General features: G+C 47.7%; 2 protein-coding genes across 4 annotated transcripts in view; both read right to left on the reverse strand.

The window, feature by feature from the left end:
- Window positions 1–7182: 7182 nt before the first annotated feature.
- LOC118230379 (mitochondrial import inner membrane translocase subunit TIM44-like) lies at window positions 7183–13685 on the reverse strand. 3 transcript variants are annotated; one of them, XM_035423350.1, is made up of 14 exons: window positions 13574–13603; window positions 12669–12776; window positions 12183–12359; window positions 11673–11753; window positions 11154–11303; window positions 10607–10743; window positions 9949–10034; window positions 9675–9767; window positions 9283–9407; window positions 8882–8932; window positions 8256–8345; window positions 7786–7896; window positions 7259–7414; window positions 7183–7210 (listed from the first exon to the last, which is right to left on the reverse strand). In XM_035423350.1, exons 1-13 carry the CDS (start codon window positions 13601–13603, stop codon window positions 7295–7297), a joined length of 1359 nt encoding a protein of 452 aa, XP_035279241.1. In that variant the 3' UTR covers window positions 7183–7210; window positions 7259–7294. The 3 variants fall into 3 exon arrangements, with proteins under 3 accessions (XP_035279241.1, XP_035279242.1, XP_035279243.1); XM_035423351.1 differs by lacking the exon at window positions 7183–7210 and having other exon boundaries at window positions 7220–7414; window positions 13574–13685; XM_035423352.1 differs by lacking the exons at window positions 7183–7210; window positions 13574–13603 and adding an exon at window positions 12870–12987 and having other exon boundaries at window positions 7220–7414.
- A 432-nt stretch (window positions 13686–14117) lies between these two features.
- The window catches only part of LOC118230378 (RNA polymerase II elongation factor ELL-like), an 18481-nt gene continuing 12536 nt past the window's right edge, over window positions 14118–20062 (reverse strand). The window contains exons 6-12 of the mRNA XM_035423348.1: window positions 19794–19918; window positions 19296–19386; window positions 17744–18317; window positions 17007–17073; window positions 16660–16831; window positions 16498–16542; window positions 14118–16390 (exon numbers count right to left, since the gene is read on the reverse strand). Of these exons, the coding sequence (XP_035279239.1) occupies window positions 16274–16390; window positions 16498–16542; window positions 16660–16831; window positions 17007–17073; window positions 17744–18317; window positions 19296–19386; window positions 19794–19918 (1191 nt within the window). The 3' untranslated portion in view covers window positions 14118–16273. The remainder of the gene's footprint in view (window positions 16391–16497; window positions 16543–16659; window positions 16832–17006; window positions 17074–17743; window positions 18318–19295; window positions 19387–19793; window positions 19919–20062) is intronic.

Here is a 20062-nt window from a genome sequence, read left to right on the forward strand (position 1 = left end):
TTCGTTGCGTAATCGGCGTTCTTCCGCATGCACGCGGACTTTGTCCGCCAACGCTCGGAGGCAAACGAGACTGTCCCGAGACTGACAGACTGGCCTGTAACTTTCCGCTCGACGCAGCGGAGTACTCGTTAACAGTAAAGAATCCCAAACTGCTGTCGTGGGGAATTAGCAGTTCCATAAATAAGCGAGCGACTTAAATAACCGAGTATGTAATTATACAGTCCAGCTATCACCAAAACCACAGACGCAAAAGTGACTCCCATGAATTTTTTTTTTCTACGCCCAATTAGAGTCACAGCGCGGAATGTATAGGAGCTTCACAGGCTGAGAGCTTGCCGTGATAATTGGTCTTTGTAGATGCACTCCTGCTTGGATAAGTACGGCTGCTCTGTGGGCAGATTTATCTTCCTTTAAAAAGTTCACAAAGTTGTTCGCATTAACGGATATTTTTAAAAAGGTCAGCCAACAGGAGAATGTTCTTGTATATGCAAATCAGGCACGTTATGACCTTGCGTGACATCAGGAATTGATTTCAAATGGCAATATAACCATAAATGAATAATCTAACCACTGAACCCTATATTGTTTCTAATCTCACAGCTAAGTAGGTCTGCATACTGGAAAAGGAAGTAACTGGTTTCCAAAGCAGAAACATCAATTTTCTTCAGTAAATCTTTCTGCGCTGTCCGTAACATTTCGCATCTTAGCTATAGGCCACAAATGACAAATTTACACTTGATATCCCCTCCCCTCTTTCCACATGAACCTTCAAATTATGATGCAGATGCTTGTGTTTTTACATAAATAAATAACAAAAAGATGCCAATTTTACCCAATCTCTCTCATTTCTGGTCTGTTCCAATCCCAGAATGTCCTGCGTAGCTGCATACACTGCCTTCGTAGGCTACATTAGCATATCGCGAGCGCACTCAAAAAATTGATATAAACTGAACATTTCCCACAGGAAGACACGCGCAAGCGTAGCATACAAAAGGTGATCCGCATCCACGGCTAAGCGGAGCGCTGGGAGAACGTATAGTTTTTTCAAGCGAACAGTCTGTCAAGAATGAACAAGATTACATAAACAGGTGGAATTTTCCCAAATTGGCTGAAGTGTCGAGGAAGCATCACAAGTTCACCCTGTGTCCTCACGCCTCGCAAAGAAAGCCAACTTTTTCGCAACACAAACCAATAAAGCCTACAGTAGAGCCAAAAATACATTCACACTTCGAACCGAAGTGTGATCTGCGGCAGGTAGTAAGACTGAATTAAAAACACACAGCGCAATGAGTACCCAGTAATGCCAAACTGAGCAATAGAGGTATTCATTATGACACTGGCCTAAACCCCTGCTCCCACACGGCAGGAGGTCAAGAGGACTCCGCCCTCTACGCCCTGATTGGCAGTTACAGACGAAGTCCTGAATCGTGATAGGAGGAGAAGAGAAGCCGTTGTCAGCAACATTCTGACAGGTCAAGATTGACTGATGGTTCTCCAGCATATTTCTCTCCACCAATCAGTACAATATGAAGGTTCAGTTTGGACCACATTTTTAGTAATTGATTAGTTGTAAAATGTGTGCACGCGTGTGTGTTTGTGAGGGGGGTGTGTGTAGCAAATGAGACTAGACATATACCAGACTCCCAAATTAACTTAAGTTTCAATTAATTATACATTTGATTACTTTTTTCTGTCCCTTAACAGGAATTTAATTCGTGCTTGAAATCCTGACCTTCTGCCTGACAAAGCCCTGATGAACAGCCCTTGTTACTTTCACTGAGAGGACAGGAAATAAGTGTGTGTGCCCGCACCAGCCATAACAACAGACATCCCCCAGAGCAGGGCCTGCCCAACCCTGTTCCTGGGGATCTAACATTCTGTAGGTTTTCAGTCCAACCCTAAGGAAGCATATCCTCATTCAAACAGCTAGAGCAGGGCTGCATAACCCTAATCCTGGAGATCTACCGTCCTGTGGGGCTTCAGTCCAACCGTAAGAAAGCACACCTCATTTAACAACTAGAGACCTCTTTGAGCTGCTTATTAGTAAAATCAGGTGTGCCAAATTGGGGTTGAAGTGAAAACCTACAGGATGGTAGATTTCCAGGAACACCGTTGGGCACCCCTGCTATAGACTAATCTACTTTCCTCTCTATCAAGAGTTTCTGGTGCTATATTGCAGTTACATTTTTTTTTATCATGCACTGCTGCAGTTTACATTTTATGAATATTAATGAAGGCAGGCCGAAGGGCACATCATCCGTTGCTATAGTATTGCCCCTGGCCTCGCCCACTTTATGAATATTAAAAACATGCAGCAAAACGGAACGCTTCCTCGGACGGCGCCTCCATGTCTGGAAGCTCATTGGACTACTGGTTTGGCAGGTCAATAGTCTTCCGCCATCTTTTTTTCTTAATCCTTTACCAATTCGGGAGACACAACTACAGCTGTAATCTAGTCTCGATGCTACAAACATCCGCCAACTCCAGGCTTGCACACACGTCCTCCGAGGTTCGAACACACTTCAACAATCTCGAGAGCTCCTGATTTTCCTTATTTCAAAATTATTGAACTTATTTGACATCACAAATCCCAAAAAAAAAAAAAAAGACATGTTCCTGTTTACAGTATCCATCCTATACTCTGGAATTCAGGCACTCCCCATACCCCCCCCCCCATCCCTCCCCTGCCATCCCATCATTCCCACCCTCACCTGTCCATCACCCATTACCCATCTTGCAAGTCTGATTTAGATAAACTCAATCAGTTTGAAGACGGAATGTTCCGTGGGTTTCCGTGGGTTACAGGAGTATACAGAACCAGGTGCCCTCCTGCTGGAGTTTACAGTACTAAGCAAGCAGATTCAGCCTCCTTAACAAAAACCTTCTTTTGGCCAGTGATACGTATAAAAGGAAAAAAATACAAGTTGCTCATAGATCATACTCCATTTGTACTTGACTTTGACCATTTTACACTTTCATTCATGCTGAAATTAAGGATCATTGCTTTTTTGTACTATTCTGAGTCATTGTAAGAGAAAATGTAATAAACGTGTTATTACCTATTCATTGGTTAATAAACATGTAACAGGCATGCAGTGAATATGCTTCCATGGTGATCGTTAGTTTTCCACTTCTTTCAGAGTGCTGCTAAAGCATATCAGAAACATAAACATTGCGTATTTAACATCACAAATTCAAAAACAAAGATAAAAAGAGATGCCATATTAAAACAGTGATTCCCGAAAATGCGATCTCTGAAAAAAGGTAGCGTATCATTAATTCAAGTGCTCACTCTCTATTTAACCACTTTAAAAAACAAAAGTGTGCTCTTAATGAGAACACACGGTGTTCATCAGCTGCTTTCTACAGTATATATTTTCTCGAAGAACAATGGTGACTAAGCAAACTAATTATAAACACCTTTTTTTAGTGTATTTATGTACTGGTACTGAAATGAATCTAGAGCATGGACCCACCAACAACTGGAGAATTGTCCAATAAGAATCAAGAATGCATTCTTATCACAGAACAAACCAGTCTGACTCTTCTTGATTTTTGCTATTGATGAGTTCCATTATTTTTCCTTTTCCCAAAATAACGCCCTTTAAATAATTCATATGGGGAGGAAATGAAAGGTAAATAAAACGTAGATTGCGCGTTTTTTCCCCAAGACTACGCAAAAAAGATTGAGAGCGTTGTTAAAAGGCACGGGGTAGTTAATCGGATCTTCGGGTCTGATAACACAGAATAAGAACGAAGGAAATGCATAATTGATAAAGTTAATTAGAAATATCTCCTGTGTTTGTGCAATAGATGGGCACAGAGTTTTGTTATGGACTCTCGCTTGTAATTGGATGGAATCCATCAACTACTAACATCCAGCGTACCTGATAAACCAAAATGGTTTCCTCTAGAACCCCACAAAGGGGTGAGGGGTGGGGGGTGGGTTAGGGGTTTAGAGGGGAGATTGTGATCCTGAAGCAGGGGAGGGATTATGATTGCAGGCACCTGTGGTATATAAAAATAATAATTTTGCTGCAGCTGAAAGGGCACTTTTACTGTCTTGGGGCAGTGGGCATATGCTTCGGCTCCTGATGGTGTCTATCTGCCAGGTTTCCTCCATAGATCTCCTCCACAGGAAATCAATCTGATTTCCAAATTTCTGTTGTTTTTTTTTTTTTTTTTTTTGAATCACGGTTGGGGGTTGGGAATTGGCAGCTTCCCTCAAATGACCCAAAAACTCCCCCAAAAAACGTGAGGTAGATGAGGTAGAAAAGCACCTGTTTTTTTGTGGGGGGGGGGGGGGGGGGTGTTGGTTTCTAAATTTACAAAGATACTGCAGATGGTGTTGACGACCTCAACTTCTCTCACCTCCCTATCTGGTCCGCAATGAAAATTAGCTACTTCCACAAATGTGCAGAAATTTCCGGTTACATCATCAACTGGCCCCGTTTGTGGGACTAGTGTGACATTGTACCTAGCGCTATAATTACGCAATTAATGAAGTAATGGTCTGGGGTCGCCCCAAGGAGTCGTCGGAGACGTTTATGAATAATTCGTGAGGTTCGGTGGGGCTGGGAGACGCTCCCCTGCTGCGGTCCCGCCGCGTGCGCGCGGTGGGAGCGCCAATTAACGGACAGCGGAATGTGACACCGCCACGCGCTCCGGAGCCAGACTCTCACAACGCGGAAGTCCGACAGACGGCTGCGTGGGACCCGCGCGCTAACTGGCAAAAGAAACAGACGGCGCGGCCGCAGCCGGGGACCGTTAATTTAAATCCCCGATCTTCTCTGCCATTACTGTGAATTTTTTTTTTAAATTTCCAGCCCTGAGGAGGGGAGTCTTAATCACACCAGGCTCTTTAAGCAAATGCCAAGTTAGTTCGTGAGACGTAACGTACCGTAAATTAACAATGAGCTTATGCAACACATCCCTTCTCCAGAACAAACAACGGAGGTGAGTATCGGGGTTGAGAGGGAGGGGTGTCCAGGGCACTTAGCGATCCCCACTGGGCAAGACCACAGGGAAACAAGAACAAAGTAAGTATAAATCAGGCACCTAGACGACCAAGATCCGCGGTTCCCGAACTCTAATTTGTTCAGGAAATAACGGGGGATCGCTGCCTTCAGTGAATGCCCCCGTCCACTGTCTTAACGACTACTTGTATTTTTATTTATATTTATTTTTATTTTTCCATAGATTGCGTTGTTGCCGTTCTCGTTGTTAGTGTTAATCAGTTTAACCATCAGGGTCCAAGTTGAACTATGCGGTTGTTCCCTGTACTTGGACCGGTACTTCTCTCTAGGGGTTTCGTCATACTTGTTCCTGGTTATGGTTATACACTTTGTTGTACGTCGCTCTGGATAAGAGCGTCTGCCAAATGCCTGTAATGTAATGTAATGTAATGTCTCAGCCTGGGACACCCCTAAAAAAAACTTCTGTTCCACTCACCCCCCCGTCCCCCTGCACATCAAAAAGGCCCCAGTGACCATCACTGACTGAAGCTCAATAAAACAGCCAGCTGGACGCACCATGAGCTTTCTCTATATGAAGACATACTTCGAGGTAAGCACGTTCAAGTTCATCTCGTTTCAAAATTTCATCATTTCATTCAACGAAGGTATAAAAAAGCAAAAACACATTTAAAAAAGGAAATAATTTTGAATTTTAATGTGATTAAGCTGCACGTTTTTCTTCATTCGGCTCAGACGAAGATGAGGACAAGTCAACGGCCAGATAATTACACCAGGAACGTACTTTCCAAAACGCAGAACCAACGCCTGCAGTAACACACAGTGACCAGCAGGGGGACACACAGAACATGCAATAAAAGTGCATCTTTCACTGCATCCACCGATCCACTCTCTTCAACTCTGGTCAGTTAAGTAGATTACAGCCAATCAAATCCATTATCATGGATAAGATTATAAATTTAAAAAAGACTAAACAAAACAACAAATACTGGTCATGTGCCCAATATGAAAAACCAAAGTTATTTGTCATGTTACCAAGCTTAGAGCAGAGGACATTAACAACAGCTTTAATGGAGACACCAGATATGAATAACCACTGAATGAGTTATTTAGCACGTTTTTCTACCTTATTATTACTATTATTGTACAGTACCTAATCTGCTTTCACCTCAGTATGTCATTATATATTTAATTTTTTTGTGTGCAGGTCTTTCATACCCTTCTTTAAAGATTGGCACGGCAGTTTTGGCGAGATTTCAGAAACAGCCGACGAAAACGGTGGATCTCAACCAAGGGAAACCTGACTTGCCAAAACAGAGCGTGCCACACCCACCGCCAAACGCCTGCCCGCCACTGCGCCAGACTTCGATGCGCCGCATCAAAACCAGAACTACGGAAATACGAGGCGCACCGCAACAAAACATCCAAAGAACATTTAGTTTCCTCTGTCAACGCTGCGGTTACAGTGACCTCTTACGCTGGAAATACTAGAGCAAGAGCGCTAGAGTACACCACGTTACTTCAGTTCAAAACAACGGAGGTTGCATTTCGCTGAAATGTGCAGATAAACATCAGCGCTGTTTCCGCTTTTTTTGTAATAGCTTAAGATTACATTTTGTGTTTATTATTGTTTTTTTTTTTTTTAAAGCCTTGCACAAAACTCAGGACACGGACAACAAATAATTTCTGTACATAAATATTTAGGAGTATTCCTCTTTGCGTTTGGCCCGTTCGTTTCTAATTCCTAAAGGAAGTGTGTGAGCAGTTCTGCTTTCAGCACCAACAGTCGCCGCCCACTCAGCAGAAGGAAGGACCAATCTCCCGTCTGATTGGACAGATCCCAGCATTACGCAATGGACTCGGAGGAGGGAGGGGGTCACGGTGCCAGGTGCGATTTTTGTGCCGCTCAGTGAGAGCATCTCGACTGGTCCCCAGCACACCCACGACCCACAGATCCAGTCGGCCTGCGGACGACGCGCCCAGTTTGGTCCAGTCCGATCCAGTCTGATCCACTCCGCTCTGGCTACAAGGATGGTACCAGGCAATAGTGCCAGAGCCAGGTCTAAAAGTTTCCTCTGAGCAGTAGACAGGAAGGGGCCTGTGCGTGTGTGTGTGTGTGTGTGTGTGTGTGTGTGTGTGTGCGTGGTGGTGTGTGCATGCGTGTGCGCATGTTTGTGTATGTATGTGCATGTGCATGAGTGAGTGTGTGTGTGTGTATTGAACTGTGTGTGTGTGTGTGTGTGTGTGTGTGTACTGAGCTGTGTGTGTGTGTGTGTGTGTGTGTGCACTGAGCCGTGCGTTCCAGTCCCTTCCCTCCTGTCTCAGAGGACCTGCTCCGTGCTGGAGCCGGAGATGTCCAGGAGCCTCCAGGCAGCGCTGGGGTTGAGCTCCTCCTGATCCCGGCACAGCGCCCACACGTACAGCATGCGCAGCACCTTCTCCTGCCGGCCAGCAGAGGGAGCCAGAGGTCAGAGTGGGAACAGGAGAGAGAGACAGACCAGGGATTCCAAACCTCACACACATATACACATCCATCCATCCACACACACACACACACACACACACACACGCGCGCGCACACACACACTCTTTTCCACTTAGCTCTTTCCTTCTCAGCCACAATGACACATTTGAATATAGAGCCAAATTTTTACATGAACAATAAACATTTACACTACACAGCAGTATGTTTTGAAGTAATAAACATACCCAAAATGTTTTTTTTTACATTACAACACATGAAATATGAAAATATTTGTAAGACTATTGCCCCCAGCCCCCCCGCCCCCATGCACATTGCACCCGCACTTACCGGGTCCCCCTCCACCAGGTCCCCCTTGGGGCCGCGGATGTCGTTGACCAGCTGGGCCTGGAAGGTGATGATCAGCACGGGTCCCTGGTCCATCAGCTTCCCCATCGCCAGCTGGGAGAGGAACAGAGGGAGGGAACAGAGATTAGGGGAGAGGGATTGACCTTGTGATGCTGAGGGAGGGAGCAGGAGACGGAGAGAGAGAAACAGGCAGAGGAGACAGAGGAGCGAATGTGATATAAAAAGGGGGGGTTCAAGAATAGAGTGCGGAGACCCCCCCCCCCAAACAGAGGCACACACACATACACACCTTCACACACACACACACACACACACACACACACACAGACACACACAGTAGGATTTCGAAGACAAGAGGAAGAGGCAGTATCCACATAGCAGGAAGAGGAAGTGGAAGCAGAAGGCAGGAAGTTGCATTGATCGGCAACTTCCTGGTTGAGAGGGAGACTCACGTCGATGTTGTCGATGTCCAGGATCTTGGAGCGGAATTGCAGCCCCATGGCTCTGGCCTGCTGGATAGGGTGAGCCAGCTGACTGTAGGTCTGCGGACGGCAAGAAAAGAGGGTCAAAATACATCATGCCATACATCACACGTCCGAAGGAAGAGCCATTGTGCTTTCTGTCTTCTGAAGAGCGCAGTCTTAATTTTACAGTACATTACATGCCCAGAGCGACTTACACAACTTTTTACATTGTATCCATGTATGCACCTGAATATATGCTGAAGTAATTCAGGTGAAGTACCCTGCTCAAGGGTACAACGGCAGTGGCCTATCTGGGTACTGAACCTTTGGGTTGCAAGCCTAGTTCTCTAGCCGTTATTCTACACTGTCAGTCAAAACTTATCTATACTGCACTACGGAAAACTGCTTTTCAAAAATGCTCATATGCAACATGACTTGAAGGATGATTTTCATTTTTTGTGTATCGTCAACACATCCTATGAAAAGCCCAAAACTGATTTATGTCGGGTTTGGTATTCAGACGCTTAGGTAAGTGTTCAGGATTGCATTTACTGTTTTTCTCGCTGTAATAACATCTGTAGGGATTCACATGCGGTTCAGCTCACAGTACTTACCGCTTCATAGCACCAGTCCTTCAGCACCTCCAGCTCTCCACGAATCATCGCCTGGAGACAGAGACAGAGGAGGAATAAAGATGTTGTACGGTACACCAAGATGCTCTGCAGTAAACCAAGATCAGGACCCGGAACAAAGATATTCTACCGTAAACCAAGATCTTCAGGGACCCGTAACAAAGATACTCTAGAACAACAATCTTTGGATATCTTGAAACAAAGATACAGTACACCAAGACGTACAAAGACCTGAAACAAAGACACTGTACAGTAAACCAAGCGCTTCAGACACCTGAAACAAAGATACTCTACAGTAAACCCAGATAAATAACCCTGGTTATATATACAAACAAGCTCAAACTGACTCAGGGTTAGTGCTCTGGGACAGGATGCATACTCACCTCCAGGACATTAGGGATGATGTCATGCTCACACTGTTTGAGGAAGGACTCCTTGTCGAAGTTTGGATCGACCTTCAGGATCTCCGTCAGCACCTCCGATATCTCCGTTTTGGAGAACAGCCCACCTACAGATAAAAAACAACAATTCCCATCATGCACCACAGCCTTGAAAATGACATACCATTTGTAAAAGGATATTTGGATTTTTCTCAGAAAACGGGGGTTAGTTTTTGAAAATAACCTTTTCTACGTTACATTAAAATTGGGGTGGTCAAAGTCCAAAACAAGGCCACATAAAATTTCATTTGATTACCAACCTTAAAAAGTTGAGTTATCAGTTGTTAATGTTTCCTCAAAAACAGAAGAGGGAGAATAAATATGGAATACTCTACCAATGAGGTCGGTGACTTTGTCTGTGACAGCTCGCGACGCCCGGATTAAGGCGTTGTCGCTCTCGTCGTACTTCATCTTCATTTCAAAGAACCCTGCAGAACGAGGAAGAGGGACAAACAGACCTGCGTTAAAACCAGAGATTGTACTCAAAAATGTGTCATCGCCCCCTGCTGTTTGAAGTGTGAAATGCACCATACCGTGTAAGAAACAGAGGGAAGTGCATGTTAAATGAAATATTAAAACACAAGTGGTTCCGCTTGAATTGTTCCTTACGGTTGAAGACCATGTTGTTGTCCTTGAATTCCTTCCACTGCTGATACCATTTAGAATCCCTGTGCAGCACGATCCCCATGGCATCCCTGCAGAAACACGTTCAGTTCATTAGTCTGAAGCCAAAGTGTGTGTGTGTGTGTGTGTGTGTGTGTGTGTGTGCGTGTGTGTGTGCGTGTGTGTGTGCGTGTGTACTGAGCGGAGTGTGAACAGTGAACTACAGACAGTTTCCGTCCAATGTTTTAATTTTTTTTATTCATTAGGAGGAAAAGATCTACAAGTACATGCGTACACAGAACACGGCACAGTTTAAAAACGGGGAGAGAGATGCAAAAAGGTAAAAATGTATGTTTTCAGTGCACTATAGCGCCCCCGTGTGGCCAACTGCCAGCATACTGACAAGGCATTCGCAAATCCCGTTGTTCAATTAGTGGGGGGGGCGGTGTGATATAATGTTCAGAAGCTGGGCTTGTAACTCAGGGGTTGCAGGTTTGAATCCCAGATGTGGCAGCGCTGCAGTACCACCGTGCAAAGCCGCACGTGCAGCAGGATAAATGGACTGTACATTAAAAATGTCAGCCGTGTAAGGCACACTGGATAGGAGCATCAGTTGAAAGTGTAAATACACGGTACAGGTCGGGTAGGGTGAGAAGGGACATACTCGTTCGCCTCAAACACCCGGGAGTCGCTCCCCGACCCCCTGGAGGAGAAGTCAGTCCTCATCCTCAAACGGGACGGGGCTCGGTAGGGCCCACTCTGGCCCAGCTCGTCGATCTCCTTCTTCACCGTCTCCATGCCCTAAAAAACAAACAAAAATTTTTTTCAAATCTTCATTTCAAACTACACTGATTTTCATACCAAAAAGTATATGTCCAAGAGTCATTCTTTGTTTTGTCTTTTTATCTGTTGTACATTTGTTGTTAAGTGGTTGTCACTATATGCTGCACAACAAATTGCCCCATGGACATAATGAAGACTCTCTCTCTAATGATCTAACTAATTTTAAAATAAAGCAGCTTGTGTTAATCACAGGCTTGGTTAAATGTTTTTCATTGGGAGAACAGTCCCAGGGTGAACACTTCATGAGCAGCATGTCTGGCAGACTCCTGTCCTGCTCTGCGGATTTAAACCCCTCAGGATGGAACGGGACGGGGCGGGACAAGACAGGACGGGACAGGACAGGGACGGGACGACCCCCTGGGTCTTGCCTGGGATATGGCCCGGAACGCGCCCGTCCTGCCCAGCTTCTCCCCGCTCTGGGACACCGATTCGGCGGACTGCTTGGCCGCCCGGGCCGCCTCCTCAACGCCCTCCTTGATCTTCTTCCCGAGGTCGGTGCGCCCCACCTCCTCCAGGCCCTACGGTCCAATCAGGGGAAGGGAACAAAGGGCTTGTCAGAGGGGGGGGCGTGGCCAAACCCCAACAATCTCCATTACCGTTTCTGAAGACACGTCCACACGATTTACAGTTCAGCCATTTAGCAGAGTCTCTTAGCAAAAGTGATTTACGAAAGTGCATTTCAAACACCACAAGCGCTGAAGTTACACAAAGTTACAATCCAAAGTGCCATCACCACCATGGCCGTCTCAATGATTACAAGACAAAGGGAGAGACGCGTTTGTGGGTTTTTTTTTTAATTAATAGAAACATTAGAGTGTAGTCAGCTACTATGCCACACCCCCTTTCTGATAGGTTGCCCGGTAGCCACGGCAACAGTGAGAGCCCACCTCCTTGACGGTCTCGGACAGGGAGTCCAGCCTCTTCTTCAGCACCTCAGAGGTCTTCACCGTTTCTGACTCGATGGTTTTCTGTGAGGGACAGAGGAGCGTTGGGGAGGTGAGGAGGAACTGGTACTAGTCTTTAGAACACTGCAGAACAGCAGAATGTTAAAAAATGACAAAAAAACAAACAAAAAAAAAAAAGACAAGGCTAGTAGGGTACATAAAAAACACTGTGTGCCCCTTGTTGAGGGGGGATTGCGGGCCCCTGGTTGAGGGGGGGGATTGTGGGCCCCTGGTTGAGGGGGGGGGATTGCGGGTCCCCTGGTTGAGGGGCTGAATTGTGGTCCCCTGGTTGAGGGGGGGATTGCGGGCCCCTGGTTGAGGGGGGGATTGCGGGCCCCTGGTTGAGGGGGGGGATTGCGGGCCCCTGGTTGAGGGGGGATTGCAGGTCCCCCGGTTGAGGGAGGGGGGGATTGCGGTTGTGATTTTGGCGGTAGGCCGCAGGCCTGCACTCACGTATTTCCTCCTGGCCTGCCTCAGGGCCTCCGAGTCCTCCAGCCTCTTCGCCTCCTCCCGGAACTTCCGGATGTTGTCCTTCATCTCCTTGTTCTTGTTCAGCTCCTGCTTCAAGGAGTCCACAAACTCCCCCAGGAACCCCCTCCGCGCCCCTCCTCCTCCTGACGCGCACCGCACCTTCACACGTGCACACACACAGAAATCGGGGAATCAGGAATCACACACACACACAGAAGTCAGGGCACCAGAAACAGATCACATCTATTCCTCGCGATTTACAGGGACGTTTCATGGTGAAATATAAGAAAATGTTTATTGTTGCACACAGAAAAAAAAAAAATTTCCAATGCAGCGATGCCGAAGCCGTATACCACACTTCTGTCATGGTTTAGCAAGCATTTAAAAATGAACAATTAAACACCTTTGTGCAATAAAAGAGCACACATTTATCATACCGATATGAGAATCAACAGTTATGCTTGTTACCTGCGACGAAGCTGAAGGCGACACACATATCCGGTAGACTGGAGTAACGTTCGAGGCGTAGACATACGACCGAGCTGTCAGGAGAGGTAAACCCCTTCTGATACATAGCTGAAACGCAGACGGAAAACATGTAACTAACAAGCATACCTTTACAACGGGAATTTTCTACTGAAGGTTAACTGAACAGCACGGTCAATGTACCCCTGGCATCGTAGGTCAACAGTAACAATAACATCACAGCGAGCGCCAGAACTGGCACGCCTGGGGTTCATCCCCCGGTGGCATCTTGCGGTTTGCATAATTTCATTGATTCTATCCAATGCCGATTTTTCAGTGGTGCTGAAGCCAGGCCTTTTCTTGTTTTGGATTGAAACAAATAAGCAACAAACGAGCTGTCGGCTTCTCTAAATTGTAAATGAAATGATTAAAATCGACTTTAGAGTTACAAATTCACTGCAAGCTAACGCTAGCTTACTGCAGGCCTTGCTACGATAAATAGCCTGGTTGGCTAATGTTCTTTCTGTGTACAGCTATAGCTAGCTGACATTGATATGTTGGTCTTAGTGAAGCTTGCTAGCTAGTTAGCCGGCACAGACGAGTGGATCGCCTATTCATTCATTTTTGCACAACAGAAGTCACTGAACGCCAAGACGAGACGGCTGACAAGCTAGCCCATTGGCTAGTTCTCTAGCTAGATATCCAGCACATTTTCAGTACCAAGACCACTGAGAAACGCCTCCTCATTTGAGTGCGTAACTTTAAGCAGAGCTTGTTCTATCAATCGAAGGCGTTGTGCGCCATGTTTTCACGTAACAGATTATCGAATTATTTGAGCCTATGTATTATCCATACATTGACGTTACTAAAACATGTCCTTTCAATGATATTCTCACGTTGCATCTCACCTGGTAACACTGACATAAGGACGCCGCCATCTTGGAGCCAACGCGTGTGCGACCAGCAGCTGACCTTCTGACGTAGGTATGGGAGGGTCTACGACATCCATAACCCCGCCCCCTATTCGTTGGCGGCAATGAATGAATGTACAGAGATGGATGGCTAAATACTTTAAGCCCGTGTTAACGTAAAGAAAATGCATGAGTTACATAGCATTTACTTTAGTAATGAGCTTGCTGTACCTGTCAAATCTGTTGACTGTAGAAGAAGGGACGGTCAGTGATATTGCAGTATAAAAAAAGAGTGCTTATGTTAGAGGGAAATAATGTTTATGATTATGATCAAACGCGCACAGTGCCTCGGAGAAGGGAACTGCACGTGGAGCAGAGACTGCGGGTTGAGCGTAGAGTCGCGTGAGTGCAACCCTCCCTCCCGAGGCAAGGCTTTGTCCAATCAGGCGCCTGGCTGCGCTGCATTCCATGCATGACAGACGCAAATTCAGCACCAGCTCACGGGATGATGGACAGGAAAATCAAACCACTGGGACAAGGATTCATACAAGTAGAACTTTTTTATTGAAACGTCAAGATCAATTTCACTCCCTTCTTGTTCTGACAGACAGCCTCCTCCCCCTCCCTGTCCCATAAGCCACCTTTAAAACAGCAGTCTTGTGTCACTCGTCCCCAAAATAACACGACGGGTCATTTTTTTTGGCACATTCGGCCAGTGTTTAAACAAGCCTCTGACATCCTACACAAATGCCAGAGAAAAAAAAAATGCTGAGTGAAAAGTAACAGTCTCAGTGGAAAATTCCGGAACACAGAATGAGCCAGTGCACCCTGGGATGCGGATGCGGATGACCTCACAAAGTTCCGGAAGAGGGCAGGAGTCAGACGCAGTGTGTTTTGCGAGGGAGAGGGAGTTCGGCGCTGTGGTTTTGGACAGGCCCGAATCCTTTCGGTCGGTTGGTTAGCAGCAGCGGGTCCCACACAGTAACACTGGCGCGGAAAGGGGCGTTATCGAATCTGTGGTGGGGGGGGGGGGGGCGGAGCCTCAGACCAGGACTCCTGCTTTCACAGTAGGCCTCTCCAGATTATTTTTTAAGACTCTTTAAAAAGTAGTCAAAATAAATGCTTAGACCTAAAGATCCAAACTAATACTGATACTTAGCTCATTTCCTTTAATTGTGATTTTAAACTTTTTTTTTCTTTTTTCTTTCTTTAAAGGAACAAACAGGGGACCCAGAATGGCCCGCAATGAGGGGATTTGGTGTGGGTATTCTCAAGTGCACAGTAGCATTTTAACCAATCAGCAGAGCGTATATTTTTTTAGGCAGCCAATCAGAATTGATCTTCAAGTGAATATCCATACTGAAAGGACACGTTGTGTAAGACCTCCAGTGCTTGTGTTATACCTTAAATAAAAGGGAAATTTTATTCTCATTCCACACACACACGTGCACGCGCGCGCACACACACACACACCTGACTCTCAGTGAAAGGAGATTAACAGGTGGGACACACAGTCAGGTGGAAAATTCAGGTTCGGAAAGTAAAATTCCCCCCCAGTATTTTGATCCAATCACCTGGGTTTGCTAATTAGCATGATTCCTCAGTCAGGAGGTAGAACTAATCAGTGAAATCAGCTGGCTGAGTTCATGGGTGGAAGAAACACAGGGCAGAATTTCTACCATCTGACCCCTGGACTGAGCTGGGTGTGGAGCCTGAATTAGAAATAGCCATTTAAACACAGGAGCTGCTCAGTTCTGGTTCTTGGCGCCTGTGTGTGAATACATCCCAGCGGGCTGGAACCCTGTTCTTACTGACGCTGGCCTGTAGAGGGCAGTATACTGACAGGCAACGTGCTGGTTGTGCACAGAAATACTGTCTGATGTTGAGGGGGAGGAGACAAACACAAGAGATACAGTCAGCTTTTTTTTTTCATATGCTTGTTTCGTGTTTTGCAGTTTTGAGGACTGACATGGAGGAGTGTAGAATCAGAACAGAATATATTACCCTATGCAACTCAGAAAATAAAAGGAATAAATAAAAAAATAAAGGGAAAAATGAAAATACATTACAATATAATACAACTGTTCAGCTTCACAGGCCTCCTGTTAATCTGGGGGGGCAGGAGGAGCACAGAATAATTCCATCACTTCATATTTCATCAGTTGAATGGAAATCCTGTGTTCCCATCATGCATCTGGGCTTTGACCATCCGTCTCCGTCCGGTCCACTGATGACTCATCAGTGTGATGACTCATCAGATGAGGGATCACCTCCACCTCCAGGACTTGGGGGAGGGTGCATTTCACAGCCCCTCTCCGTGAAAAAAAAAAAAAGCAAAAACAAAAAAACCAATGGAAACATCCCAATGCAGCGTCGCTACCCAAACAGAGCCAAACAGCCACCGTCAGACGACCTCCAAACAAAAACAAAAAAAAAAAAACGGAGAAAAAGACAACAGCCGGGTCTGGGCTGTCCTCGTTAGTGCTTCCAGGGTCTAACGAGGGGGAGATCCATCAAGCGCCCCCCATCGTCACGTCTTCTGTAAGAACATTCCGGAACGTCGCGGGCTGCATCTTCCACAAGAACGCTCTGGAACGTCGCGGGTTGAGTCCCCACAAGCTCTCCACAAATACATATGCCCCCACCCCCCTCACCCAAACTGGAGGGGGGGGGGGGAGGAAGAGGAGCCCAGCGGCGTTAGCGCCAGCTGCGCACTTGCTGCTGGTCGTACGCGGAGATGAGTCTCTTAATGTGTGCCAGCTTGTGGTGCAGGTACTCACAGCGGTTCCGCTCCTGGCTGTAGTTGGGGTTCGTCTGGAAAGAGAGAAAAGGGGGGGGGGGGGGCAGAGGGGTGAGAGCTCGGCCGGGAGGAGGGGCGACGCTGGCCTGTGCTCCCACACTGACAGGAGTGAAACCTTTACCTTTTTAATTTTTCGATACTCCTCCAGAATCTGATTATGGATTGTCTGTGAAAGAGAACACAAAGAAAAAAACACACAAGATGAAGCGCAAGGGAGACACAGGTGAAGCACAGGTGAAGCGCAGGTGAGGCGCAGGTAAGACGCAGGCGGGGCGCAGGGTACCTTGTACTTGTCGGTTCCCTGCTGCAGCTGCTTGAGCTCAGAGTCCAGCAGGCTGAACTGGCTGGTGATGCCCTCGATCCGCGCGTGCAGGTCCCTGTACTCACTGTACTCCACGTTAAAGTCATTCTTATACCGCTGCCTCTGCTCCTGACAACCAATCGCTGTGTACTTCCTGTTTATAGAGGGAGGGTGGGAGAGAGAGACAGTGTGTTAACATTACTATCAGCAGCAGTAATGCAGGAGAGTTCCAGTAAAATAATTTAAGGTGTGAACGTAGCACTCTTCCTGCTATCACACCTGCTTTACAGTATTACTCAGATAAGTATAGTAGTGAGAGATATTCTTACAGTAAGTAGTCTGCGACCTCCGACGTCGATGTGGGAATACTGGTGCTTTTACAGATTCCATTCAGATCTGAGAAAAAGCAAAACAAAAAAGACAAATTTAACTATTTATTAACAGATCAATCGTCTCAGGTTGTTTTTTTCTTCCTCGACACCAACAACAGGCACACTGAGTTGCTTTAAGCAGTCAGCCAAACAAAGCAGGCACTACGTTCTGTCAGAACTGTGCTGCACTGCAATGCCGTGAACACTAGAGGGAACCATCACATTGCAAAGAGCTGGTGCTCAGTTACTTTCAGATGAAAACAGGTGCGTTCAGTGGAGTTTCTGAGGGAAAACTCCACCCTTTCTGTCTTTTTTTGACATGAGAAAAAACAGGGTTATGCAAATAAACCTGCCCTTTGAATCCAAATGCAGCCCTGTTTTCTTTCCTCCCAGGTAAATTACCTGAACAGTTAGTGCTACTGATTGGCCAGACTGTATTCACACCTGATTCCCAGGTAAAGGGAGGGTGGAATACCAGCAGTTCTTTGGCGGTTGTTCCCTGCACTTGGACCGGTACTTCTCTCTAGGGGTTTCGTCATACTTGTTCCTGGTTATGGTTATACACTTTGTTGTACGTCGCTCTGGATAAGAGCGTCTGCCAAATGCCTGTAATGTAATGTAATGCCCCAAGGTCCGTGATTTGAGTAAAGGGGTGCACAGTATTGGGGGGGGGGGGGGGTAGTGAGGGGCACTACCTGTGCTGGTGTGTGAAACACTGTTCTTCTGGCCTTCGGTGCTGTCCGTGTGCTCTCCCGTCCTCTCCTTTCCTCCCCTCCTCCCCCTCTCTTTCCCTTTCTCCTTCTCCTTCTCCTTGTCCTTGTGCTTTTTGGACTTCTTCTTGGACTTGCCGTGCAGGAGGGAGGCGGAGTCGGGCTGAGGGGGCGGGGCCAGCAGCAGATGGGCGGGGCTATGGGCCGAAGGGGGCGGGGCTCTAGAGGCAGGGCAGGAGGGGGGCGGGGCCAGTCGCTCCGCCGCTTCCTGGCCCTCGTTGGCACGCGCGCCGTCGTGGCGCGAGTCGTGGCCGAGGTCCGAGAGCAAGTCGCAGGGGCGCGGCACGACCAGCAGGGGGAGCTGCGAGCCACCAAGGCCGTCCCCCGACGTCGTCACCACCGCCGCTGCGGCTGCCTGAGCCCCGCCCACCGCCCCTGCCTCCTTCCCATTGGACGAGCTCAGCTTGCCGTTGGGAGGGCCTGCTGGTTTGCTGGCCAGGTGCGAGATCCTGGGCTTCTTATTGGCCAGGGGGTCGATGAAGTCCCCGGCCGGCCGTTTCTATGAGACAGAGAGAAAGGGGAAGGTCAAAGGTCAGAGGTCACAGACAGAACTGGGTCAGCAGGATTCTCAGCGCCTCATTTGGCCACTGGCAGAGAAGGGATGCTGCCTTTACGGTCAAAGAAAGAATTAAAACTCTAGTCTCACACACTCTCTCTTCACTCTCTCCCTCTCTCTTAGCTCTCTCTCTCATCACCCACTCTTTCTCTCTCTTCACACTCTCCCTGTCTTCCTCTCCATCCCGCTCTCTGTCTTTCTCTCCCCCTTCCCTCCCTTTATCTCTCTCTCTCTCTCTTCACGCTCTCTCCTTTCTCTCTTCCTCTCATCCTGCTCTCGTCCCTCTGTCTGTCTTTCTCCACCCTCTCTCACTCTCTTTTAACTCTCTCTCCACTGTCTCTTCACACTCTCTCTGTAAACTCTCTCTTCACTCTCACCCTCTCTCTCTCTCCCCCCTCCCTCCCTCCCTCCCTCCCTCTGTCTCACTCTGCATATTACAGACACCCATCCTGTGTATTTCCACTGAACGGGTCACGTTACTCATAACCGGTAATGACTGGATGAACTTTTAAAAGACTTCCTGTGACGGATCGAATCTATCACCCCCCCCCCCTCCCCCCCTCCCCCCCCCGGCCACCCCCTCCTAGGATTCCCAGCAGTGTGTGCCCCAGCTCAAGCACTGCCTGTTCCACAACCCACGTTTGCTTTGGCAGGACGTCCCAATCTAAACCCCCCCCCCCCCCCCCCCCCCACAACCCACAGCCCGGGTACAGACCAGCCTGCACAGCAGCGTCTCCCCCCCCCCCGCCCTCCCCCCCCGCCCCCACCCCCGCCCCACTCGAACACAGGCCAGAACGTACCCTACTGAGCCGCAGGGAAACAACACAGGAACAGGAACCGTTTACCACAGAAACACCGGATCCTGATCATAACGGCGACGTTTTGACGGGCACATGACCCGGCGGTAAAAAAGGGGCTCACCTGAGACGGGGAGCAGCTGGCCGGCTCTTTTGGGGGGGTGCCCGGGGTCACCCCAGGGACCAGGAGGCTGCTCTGGGACTGACACAGTTTCCTGCACAAGCACCAGACACACAAAAAAAAAACACCCCCCCCACCCTGTTTACATACGCACACCACAGGAACCCGTCCGCCCCCACTCCCCAAAAACCAGACTGTACAGGAAAACCCCAACAAATAAAACAAACCACCGATGCAGTTCTGTTATTCTTTCGGTGTGTGTCTGTGTGTGTGCATGCCTGACTTTGTGCTTGTGCGTGTGTCTGTTTTTGTGTGTGTGTGTGTGTGTGTGTGTGTGTGTGAGTGTGTGTGTGAGTGTGTGTGTGTGTATACTTGCATATGCTTGTGGGTGTGAAACATTCTCACTTCCAGCACAGCTAAACTGCTGCTTCCAAAGCAGCCCCAGCGGAGCTCCGTACGGTGGGCCAGGCGCTTAACGTGTGCACCGCTCAGCAGCCTTACCGCTTAAGGATCCTGCTGAGCAGCTGCTGGTCCCCCTCGCTGTACCCCGGCCAGCCCGTCTGCAGCTCCTTAAACAGGCCGTCCTTCAGCGTGAACGTGCTGTCTCTCCCGTTCAGGTTGGCCACCTTCAGAACACACACACACACACGAACACACACACACACACACACACATGAACACACACACACACATGAACACACACACACAACAAACAAGCACATACTTCTTTATTTAGATTCTTTGAGATTACACTTAATCATAACAAAAGT

The sequence above is a fragment of the Anguilla anguilla genome, chromosome 6 (genome assembly GCF_013347855.1).
Source record: "Anguilla anguilla isolate fAngAng1 chromosome 6, fAngAng1.pri, whole genome shotgun sequence".
Lineage (NCBI taxonomy): Eukaryota > Metazoa > Chordata > Actinopteri > Anguilliformes > Anguillidae > Anguilla > Anguilla anguilla.